Here is an 11,206-nt window from a genome sequence, read left to right on the forward strand (position 1 = left end):
CTAATTTAATGTTAACAAATTGAACCATTTTATTAACCAAGTGTTATCAATATACTAAGTATTACTAATAATATAATATAAGTAAGGGATAATCAACGGCTAGCCGTGCATTAAAGGATTTTAATCCTTTAGTGCATTTAAAATCCTTTAATGCACGGCTAGCTGTTGATTATCCCTCTTATTCCATGGTCATTTGCCAAGTTATAGACAAGTTAAAACTTGTATTGCTCTTTATAGCGCAATATTTGACCTAATGGATAAAAATGACTGATTTTCGCATTCTGCCTGCTTCAAATCAGACACAGTGATGAAATAGTGCGGAAAGATCACATTTATTTGAAAGAATTATAGCATGTATTTCAATTAATTATCGATCGATCGAGAGAGAGAGATAGAGAGAGAATGACAGTTGTGGGTAGCCTACCTGCTGCTAGTCTCTCTCTACAAACAGCTACTTCAAAAACAGCTATTTTATCACCTCGTTGCTGGAGAATATAATGTAGCGATCTAGTATCTATCTTTTATTTTATTAATAGAAATCACGGGGAAGTGTTGACAACAAGTTTATGTGTGTGTGCAGCGCAATCTCTCTCTCTCTCTCTCTCTCTCTCTCCGTGTGTGTGTGTGTGTGTGTGTGCGAGCGAGTGATGCGTGTTGGTTAGTGTGCATCAATTAAAGCAGCGCATTAATATGGAACGGTGATTAAACTGACTTGGAACTACCTTTGCATTAAACGGTTTTACTGTATACCTGCCAGCCAATCAGAATTGAGCATTCAGACAGACCATGGAATAATAGAATAGAATAGAATAGAATAGAATAGAATAGAATAGAATAGAATATTTTGATAATGACTTCACTATTACAAAACTTAGCAAAGCAGCTTTGAATTTTTTTGGTCACTACACAGGAAAAGTATAGTTTTCTGGATTTTTCCAGATGAAATTTTGGCAAATATTTACTGCCACCCTGTGCGCCGATGCACAAACTGCAGCATTTCTGTTCCCAAGTTTTCATCATCCTGGTTGACCTCAAATTAAACGAGTTTGTATGTAACTTCCATGTTTTCTGCTCATTTATATTGCAGTACATTACAGTATGTGAAGATACAATTATTTAAAATTTGCTTTAGCATCTAAACCCATAAATAACATATATGAATTTTCCTTTCTACATCAGCTCTTCAATATTATTTTATAACTAAAACTTGTGACTGTTGGGAATGCTTTTGATGTGTAATAGAGAGGAATGTGTTAAGATTTGTGCTGTCACTGACCCTGATGTTTCCCATGGAGTTATCAGAGAGGAGTGTTGCAGAGCCACTCTTATCTTTGTGTTTACACGTACTTGCTCACTCTCAGGCCTGTCTCTTGCAGGGCGTGTGAGATGAAAAATTTCAGAGAGACCACCAGTGAGAAAACCACCATTAACTCACTTGGATCCATATACAGCCTGAGTCTGCTGCATATAGTGGGCTTTGAAATTCAACAGAAGGTAAGTCCATTTCATAAGCAATATGTTGTCCGGCAGGTGGCACAGACAACAACGAGATGACTCAAATGTTACCTTTAAAGTTGGTGGTTATCGGAGACATCACGGTGTGACTGTTTATTCTCTAGTATTGACTTTGAAATGAAGGTGGATGGTGAGATCGTTTGGGAGAAAGATGGACACTACTGTGTGCTTTTGTGTATTTGCTTTGCAGATGGTGTTGACTATGATTGCTTTTGCTTGTATGTCACAAGACCAGTTGACTGTGGAGATGTTTCTGTCACTGAATCCCCTAATATGATTTTTGTAGCATTTTATGAACACTGAAGTCTTTGTGAATCCAATAACAGCTGCTACTATGCTTTCCATTCAACATGGCATTGAAATATGTTGGTGTTTGATTGTAGATGAACATAAATATTGTGTTTCCAGTATGGTTGGAGAAAAGCTGGTGGCTTGCATGTTGGTCACTGTGTTAAGTCTGACACTAATGAGGTCAGTTTATGGTCAGCACATGCCAGAAGAACCGTGCTCAGTCCAGATCCTCGTCCCTGGACTCAAAGGTACTGCAAATAAACTACACCACATTATATCATACACACTAATGACACTCCCTTTAATGTTATGTTCACCAAGGCTGCGTTTATTTTATTAAAAATACAGTTAAAAACTATAATATTATGAAATGTTATTACAGTTTAAAATGACTATTTTAATACATTTTAAAATGTAATTTATTCCTGTGATGCAAAACTGAATTTTCAGCATCATTACTCCAGTCTTCGGTGTCACATGATCCTTCAGAAATCATTCTAATATGCTGATTTGCTGCTAAAGAAATATTTCTTTTTATTATCAATGCTGAAAATAATTGTGTTGCACAATGTGTTTGGAAACTGTGATACAGTGTTGACAAGTATGCGGTTTTCACACGAAATTGGGATACTTTAACACTGTTAAAGCAACTCCAATTATGTGATATTTAGCCCCTGCGAATGTGAATTTTACCAGGGGAACCACACCAAAACCCGTGTATTTTAAACAATTTTTTGTGCAAGTCTTTGTCTTTGTATGACTTTGTTTGTGTATTCCTATAGGTGAACCAGGAGAGAAAGGAGAGAAAGGAGCACCTGGGAGACCTGGGAGAATAGGGCCACCTGGAGAGCCAGGTAACACTAAACCGTGTTTTGAGAGCTTAATCGAATTCCATCAGTGCTTGTTAATTACTATTCACTTACATGATGAAACATGACTCAAGTTCTTTACAAACCTGTAAAGACGTTTTAGGTGTTAAAAGAATTATGAAACTTTCAAACCAAGTGACCAAACAGGGAGCTGCCAAATGTGTACATTTTGAAGGCCCCCTAAAACTTCCTTTATCTTGCTTTGAAATAGGTGAGCCCATCTGAGCCAGTGTTGACCAGTCATTGTGTTTATAAATGCCTCAACATACTGATAAACAAGGAAATTAAACTCCATTCTGGGAATGAATGCATTATTTGGTTCATATCCGTGCTTATTACATATAAAGTTTATTTGTTATTTTCCAGGTCCCCCCGGAGTCAAAGGCCAAAAAGGTAGCACTGGACGTTATGGGAAGATGGGTCCCGCTGGACTCAAAGGTAAGCTTGAGAAAGAAATTCTAGTTCTGAAAGTAATCAGGCTTGTTTTGTCTAACTGCTTAATAATGCAATAGGCTTCTTTTTTTCTAGGTACAAAAGGTGATATGGGAGATCCAGGACCCAAGGGCCCAAATGGAGAGCCAGGTATAGGTCTTTCCGAAATAGAAATAAATTCATATCAGTTGATAATTGATTTGAACTCATTAGGAACCAGTTTAATGCTTGGACTGCTCATGTGAATGGTCTCGTATTTAATTTGTCTCCTCAGGCGTCCCCTGTGAGTGTGCATCCTTACGGAAAATGATTGGTGAAATGGATATTCAAGTGGCGCAATTAACCAGTGAGCTGAAGTTCATTAAAAATGGTATGTCCGAAAGAAAGAATGAATCAGTTTACCAATGTTTATGAGATTACAATAATGTGATGTTGTCAAGTTGATTCATACAGTTGTTCATTTTGATATGCAGGGTGATTGCACACAGACAAAAGTATTTACCCATTAGCCAGAAGCTCTTTTGTTTGACTGTCAGAATGCACTTGTGTGAACGCTGGCTGCTGCCGTGTGATTATAGAAATTCAGATCCTCATTTTTCAGCCCTGCCCTCCCCCGCAGCTGTCGCTGGCATCAAAGAGACAGACAGCAAGGTCTATCTGCTGGTGAAGGAGGAAAAACGCTACAGGGACGCGGAGGTGTTTTGTCAGGGGCGAGGTGGACACCTGGCGATGCCCAAAGACACGGCGGCTAACAGAGCCATCGCTGGCTACGTCACCGCAGCTGGCCTCAGTAGAGTGTATATCGGCATTAACGACCTGGAGCGAGAAGGCCACTTTGTGTATGTGGAGCGCTCACCCATGACCACTTTCAGCAAGTGGAGGGAGGGCGAGCCAAACAACGCTTACGATGACGAGGATTGCGTCGAGATGGTGTCTTCAGGCGAGTGGATTGATGTGGCTTGTCACCTCACTATGTACTTTGTGTGTGAGTTTGATAAGGACACAGTATGAACTTCACTGCCAACCTATAGGGGGAAAAGTCCATTTAGACATGTTTAAAATACTCCAGTATTAAAGAAGGCTGAAATTTCTATAAAAAAAGTGAAGTACTACTACATTTTGTCATCTTTGGCAACTGTGATAGCAGTGTGACATGTTAGGCGTCATGTAAAACTGTTTAAAACAACATTTAATTATTATTATTATAATACACTGCTGTTCAAACATTTAGGTCAGTAAGATTTTGAATGTTTTAAGCGCTTACCAAAGCTGCATTTATTTGATCAGTAAAAACAGAAATATATTGAATTATTATTACAATTAAAATAACTGTTTTGTAGTTGAATTATTTTAAAATGTAATTCATTACTGTGATGGCCAAGCTGAATTTTTAGCAGCCATTGTTCCACTCTTCAGTGTCACATGATCCTTCGGAAATCATTCTTATAAGCTGAAATGCTGCTTAAAGGGGACCTATTATGCTCCTTTTTACAAGATGTAAAATAAGTCTCTGATATCCCCAGAGTGTGTATGTGAAGCTCAAAATACCCGACAGATAATTTTTATAGCTTTTTAAAATGGCCACTTTTAGGGTTTGAGCCCAAACGTGCTGTATTTGAGTATGTTGCTTTAATGCAAATGAGCTGGTGCTCCCGTAGAAGAGGGCGGAGCTTCAGGAGCTCAAGCTCTGCAATAGCAGTGCTAGCCTTTGCAAATAAACATTCTCCTATTAGTACAAGCCTGTTGTCTTTACAGAAAACATACTCCGTTTATAAGTCAGTCATCTGATTGTACTGTGCTTAATAAATTCGCGAATTACACAAACAGGGAGCACAGCGTGTAAATAACAACATAGTTAACAACATAGCTGGCATGCTATCATAAATTTTATAAGTCCCACTCATGATTATAAGCTCAACAAACTCAAGTGATAGACTCACAAACACACAACACTTGAAATGCCTCTTTGGTGCTGACATTGTATATCTCCAGCAGCTAACAGCAAGTAATCAGTAATGGTGGAGTCAGACTGCAGCTTCTCACTCAGGGCTGTGTCTATGCTCATAGGGCAGCGTCACAAATGGGTGGGACTTTTTTCCCTTGGTGACGTGAACAGAGGGAGAATCTGAAACTGCTCGTTTATGATTTTATGAGTTTATGATTTTTTTAGATTATAAAAAAAATTAGTTGGTGGATTTTTACCATTATAGGCTGGTTGTTTTCACACACTGCAGCCACACAACTGTGTTCAAACACCCTGTATAAGTGATTTTTGCATAATAGGTCCCCTTTAAGAAACATTTCTTCTTATTATCAGTGTATCAATGTTCAAAAGTACTTTTCTCTTTTACTACTTTTCTTCCCATTCAAATTTGAATTACATGGTTTATTATTAATATACTGAATAGGTCAGCACACTCATAGAACTATAGCTAACAATAGCAGATTTACATAACACCGTCTTCTAGACTGAACTGTTGAGGTTAGAAATGGTATTTTTAATGGTCAAAAAAAATTAATTCTGCCCAGTAAAATGACTGAAATGGCTGTCCCAGTTTACCAGTATACATCATCCCATTTATGTAATACATTATTGCCAGAATAGAACAGTGTCAAGGTCACATAAGGATAAATAGATATTATTTATTGTATACTACCCATCATATGAAGTCTTTTTATAACCTTAGCATGCTTTGAAGTTATAAATGTGGTATGAAATGACCTATGAAATGCTGTCAGATAGCCTATACAGAAGCTCTTTTTTTTTTAACAATAGATGAACATACACAAACATAGAATACAGTACTACACATGGCCATATTGCTTTAATTATAATACTATATCATAAATAATACCATTATTTGGTTTCTTGAGAATGTACTCTTTTAACTACTAATTCTGTGTAAATATGGTAAATTATTTCTGAAACATGATAGATATTCCAAGCATCATTATACTACATGCATTTTATGTGACTTTGGTATTTTCAGTAATCAATCAATTTATATTTGTATATCATGATCAAAAGGTTTTGTTCTAAAACATTCGTTGTCTGTTCTTAGTATTTCGATGCATGTTTTTCTGAAGCACTAATAAAATTCCTTTACTCTTTGCAAGGTTGCATCTTTGTCTTAACGCCATTGAGTGAGTAGGCCTACAGTGTGTTAAAGTAGGGATCTGTCGCTCTCTAGTGGTCACGTGTGGCTCTACACACTATATGTGCTGACAAGGTCAAGTCGTCCTGGAATTAACTATGCATGAAAATATAACAGCAGGCAGGAAATCTGATTAATTTGGGGCAAAGTGGCAATCTGTACACCTCTGTTGCACGTATAACAGTGTTTTTCTCATAAATCTTTAAAGATGGAGGGTGCTTGAATTTCATAATAGCTCTTTAGAATGAACTTTACAAACATAATCAGACGACCTGCTTGTGTAAACTGATCTGTTATTCTACACTGGCCATCACACCAAACAGACAATGGCATAAGGAACCTATCCTGCCATAAACTATATACTGAGACCATAAATCTGCTAATCATCAGTAATAAATCAGCCTGACCAGTGGAACATTGTCTTTATTAAAATATGGTAATAAACATTTTCATTTGACTTTTCGGTTAATTAAAATATTTATATAAAATAAATATATGATAAATGTTATATAACAAACAAATAAATAAATAGGCCTACAAAATGTTACCTTGGAGTTTTCTACCTGATTTAATCCATATAGTTTTGTTAATATAAATTAATATATTTAGGTTGATTGAGAGATGTTAAATTACATATTTGACTTGAATAAAATCAAATTTATGTTTGGGTTGCTATCTTTTCAGTGCACTGAACAATGTTTTATTAAATGATATATAATGATTCAGCTTTATTATTAATAATAATTTTAATGAATAGAATTCACTCTATTCTGGTCCATTTTGTCTGATATCATATGCCTCTTATTTTTTCCTTCATTCACAACCATTTGTAGCTTTATTTCAAGTCAAATGTCAAGTCACTTTTGCTAATACACTTTTGCTAATAAGTTCTTGAAAGTTTAAAGTTCATGGGAAGATGGCGTTCAATGCTGCATGAATTCCCAACGCACTGAAATAAAAATTAATAGGCTAGTAGCTACTTAGCTATACATTGATAGCCTATGTATGCCTATTACTTTTATGCTGCCTTCACTTAAATACGAGTTTGCTTTGAAGGCAGCATTCAAATAAAATAATAATAATAAAATTATAAAGACTATTAACCCCTTAAACAAAACTGGAAAAAAATCACGTTGACACTTATAGATGAAATTGATATTTGTTGAAAAAAAAAACTCCGACGACAGGAGTAAGTAATACACTGATTAAAATGTAATTAAAATAGGCTAATTGGATGCCTGACCGCGGCCGCTAAATCTCCAGTTACTAAATTAGAACAAACCACTTTTTTAAAAACCAATTATCAAAATAAAAATAAATCTTTACAACCGATTACGTATGCTATAATTTAGTTTGTTCAAAGAGAGTTGAGGCATTGTAGCATTTCTTGCTATTTTCTTAGCATTTTCACTCCGTTACTATGGAAACCCGTCCAAACAACATCTGGCTGCCTCCAGCACGCGGAAGAAAGCGATTCAAGCAACTTTTAACAACTTTCCGCCAATCAAAACGGTTAATATGTTCAGGAAAGGAGGTGCTTTTTATCCAGGCCGAAAATTTGTTATCAATCAACGCCAGTCATCCACTTTTGACAGCTTTCTGAACACTGTTACTCAAGACATCACAGCTCACTTTGGGGCAGTGCGAAATAATTACACCCCTAACAAGGGTCACGGGGTGGCGAATCTGGAGCAGCTGGCGCATGAAGAGATATATGTGGCAGCCAGACATGAAAATTCACCAGTTTCCTGTTTTCAGAATAAGAAATGCTTCAAGGTGTGATGAAGTTCAGCAGGTAACGTTATTCAGGCTACTGTTAATTTAGGCACAATAGTTTGTAGATTGTGTCGTATGTTATGTTAACAGTTAATTATTACAGCTATTAATGTGTTGATGTGCCTCCAACTTACTGAGCCAACAAAAATTTTTGTTTATGTACCTAATTTATTTTGACAATCTTTAAATCTGTTAATAACTGATATAAATGTATCGTTGCTGTTGTTGACATAATCAAGTTTCAGTTGTGATCATTCTGTGGTGTTTGCTCAGTTGGTAGCTTATATAACATCAACACAACTTTAGTAATAAATTCATGTTTTTGTAATATATTTAAATTGTAATATAAACATTGTTCCAAATGGTTAGAAACATGGTGTGATGATAAAAGATAAAGTCATTATGTGGCTATTTAGCATTTATGAATACAATAAAGACAGCAGGTTATTTTGGTGCTAGTTTTAATTTAATCGCAAATGTGTGAGAAGACAATATAACCAAACCCCCCCCCCCCCCCCCCCCCCCCCCCCCCTCTATTTCTATTCTATTCTATTGACTGAATGGCTAGATGACAGAGACCAGTGGTGCACAATTACATGTAATGACCAATTATATATAAGACTCATTTATTAGATGGTGCACTGTTGTGTTGAAGATGGATGAGGTTAAATTCAAAGCACTGACAGACTTTAAAAGATTTGGAAAGATACCTCAGGGTCTTTCCAGACAAGACAAATTCATATTTCTAAGACGGGCTAAAAGCTTTATTTTTGAAAGTAAGTAATGTAAAATGTACACCTGGATTTAGTGGCTTCACTGGTTGTTTATAATGATTTTTATGCTTTTTAGATGAAGCTTTGTATTATATTAAAAAAGAAGGTACTTTGGCAAAAGTGGTCAGCACAAAAAAAAAGTGCCCACGAAATTTTTGAAGAGCTCCACAGCAGCCCAACAGGTGCTCATTGTGGCATTCAAAAAACCCTGGATGCCATAAACAAGCGCTTTTATTGGCCTGGTATGTCTGTGGACATAAAAAAATGGGTGCTCGTGAATCCTTCGTCATATTTTCATACATCTATTATTCCATCAAAACTGATTTTGATCATATATTTTAGGTCAAACACTGTGCTGCTTGTCAGAAAAAAAGCAATGTTCTCTGAAGAACCCAACAGAATATACCCCTATCGTGGTAATTCATGTTTTTATGAACAACATAAGGAATATTTTTGTTATTTTAGCAATTTTATATAGTAAACATGAATGTTTATTAGGTGGCACAGCCTTGGGATATTGTGGAGATGAATTTAGTGGGAAAGCTCACACCAACGAAAGAAGGCTACCAATATATCTGTGTGATGGTAGATTACTTCACAAAGTGGTGTGAGGCTTTCCAACTGAAAACCAAAAGCGCAGAGGAGGTAACAGCCTGCATAGAAAAATTGTTTTATAAATTTGGTGCCCCTAAAAGACTCCTAACAGATCAAGGCACTGAATTTGTAAATAAGGTTAGTGCTTTACTTTTTATTTGTCTTTTATTCCATTAATTGTTCTTTCAAGTAAGGAAATAACTGATTCTTGCTACTTATTTGTAAATGAGATTTGTGTTGATCTGTACACAGATCAATCTGGGTGTGTGCCAAACTCTGGGCATTAAGAGAAGTCTATGTGCGCCATACCGTCCACAAACAAATGGACTGGTTGAGAGACTCAGTGGCACAATTCAGAGGTAACACACAGTCCATATATATATAAAATATGAGACCATTTGTATATGGCAATATAATATTTTTTATTATGTTTTTTCCATTTTACAGATGTTTGAGCAAGTTGGTAGATAATAGGCCAAGCTCGTGGGCTGATTATTGCTCGTGGGCCACGATGTTTGGTCTGCGAACAAAAAAGCAGATAACGACAAAATTTCCCCCATACTTTCTGCTATTTGGTCGTGAGGCTAGGTACCCATGTGAGGTACCAGACACCTATGAGGTAGGCCCTATAGTTAAATATTTGGACATTTTTCTATTACAGTATTTTTTTCAATGTGTAATCACAATTGTCCTCTTTACTGTAGATCAATGAAAGTGTGGAGGAAATGATTCCAGAGGAGTGCATTTCTGAATGCATTAAATTGCAGGACAGGTTGTACCACACTGTTCAGGAGAATATGGCACAGGTGCAAAAAAAAAAAAAATTATAATAAAGAGGAAACTGGATCAAGGAGAGGCTGTTGTCATGCAGGTTGGGGACAGAGTCCTGAGGCAAAACAAAAGAAGTCAGCAGAGAAAGGGGGGTAAATTGGATCCTGATTTCTTTGGGCCGTACACTGTCACTAAAGTTGATGCCAAAAGCATAGACATTGTGGATGACCATGGAAAACTATTTCCCAGAGTAAACCTTGATCATCTGGTACACTTTTTTAGAAGATCTTCCACCAAAAGCTCCCAAGGTCACCTCACCCATCTCAACCACATCTTTCCCTGCCACAACTATTCCAGTCCCTCATACCGCCTGCTCTAGTGCCCCCCAGCCTGCGCCCTCCTCTGGTGCCCCCCAGCCTGCGCCCTCCTCAGCTGTGCCTTGCACTGATTGTATGTATCCACCTTTTAAAACCTATGTAAAGAGAATAACATTCTATTATAATTAGCGTTTTTTTTTTTTTTTTACTATTTTCAGTATTACAAGACATCTGGGCAGGAAAAGTAGGAGGAAGACTGTGGAGCAAAATAGGTCCATATAAAATATTTACCTGGGATCTTGAGCGCCTCCAACCTGGGGAGAAGCTTGCTAATAATTAATTACTTTTAATTACAATTACTAATAATTTTTCACTCATTTGGACTTCATCATAATGCTTTTTTAAACAAGTGTAGAACTGACAAATGATTGAACCACTGTCTTGTGCAGGTTACCAATGTCTACCTCACTTGCATAGTAAAAGCAGGTATGCAGGAAAGGCATTTGTCATCGATTAATTTCAAATGACAAATCTGTGGAATGGCAAGGCCACTGAAATGAAGAAGGTAAACAAGCTTGCTTATTTTGATATGTTTATCGTAAATGTTCATGTTTCATCTGTAATTGTCTGTGTACCCATAGATGAATCTGCAGGTATATGATTTGCTGGTGGGCTCTGTAAACGAGGGTGACCACTGGACACTGCTGGTTTGT

The 11,206-nt window shown here is 36.7% G+C and overlaps 1 protein-coding gene across 3 annotated transcripts; it reads left to right on the plus strand.

Annotated features, from left to right (window-relative positions):
* Positions 1-1,353: 1,353 nt before the first annotated feature.
* On the plus strand, positions 1,354-6,220 carry LOC306886194 (collectin-11-like). 3 transcript variants are annotated; one of them, XM_079443134.1, is made up of 7 exons: positions 1,354-1,494; positions 1,924-2,054; positions 2,589-2,660; positions 3,042-3,113; positions 3,204-3,257; positions 3,382-3,477; positions 3,727-6,219. In XM_079443134.1, the coding sequence occupies exons 2-7, from the start codon at positions 1,925-1,927 to the stop codon at positions 4,116-4,118; spliced, it is 816 nt and encodes a 271-aa protein (XP_079299260.1). In that variant the 5' UTR covers positions 1,354-1,494; position 1,924; the 3' UTR covers positions 4,119-6,219. The 3 variants fall into 3 exon arrangements, with proteins under 3 accessions (XP_079299260.1, XP_079299259.1, XP_079299258.1); XM_079443133.1 differs by having other exon boundaries at positions 1,366-1,494; positions 3,709-6,220; XM_079443132.1 differs by having other exon boundaries at positions 1,400-1,494; positions 3,694-4,250.
* Positions 6,221-11,206: the final 4,986 nt, after the last annotated feature.

The sequence above is a fragment of the Barbus barbus genome, assembly GCF_936440315.1.
Source record: "Barbus barbus genome assembly, chromosome: 20".
NCBI lineage: Eukaryota > Metazoa > Chordata > Actinopteri > Cypriniformes > Cyprinidae > Barbus > Barbus barbus.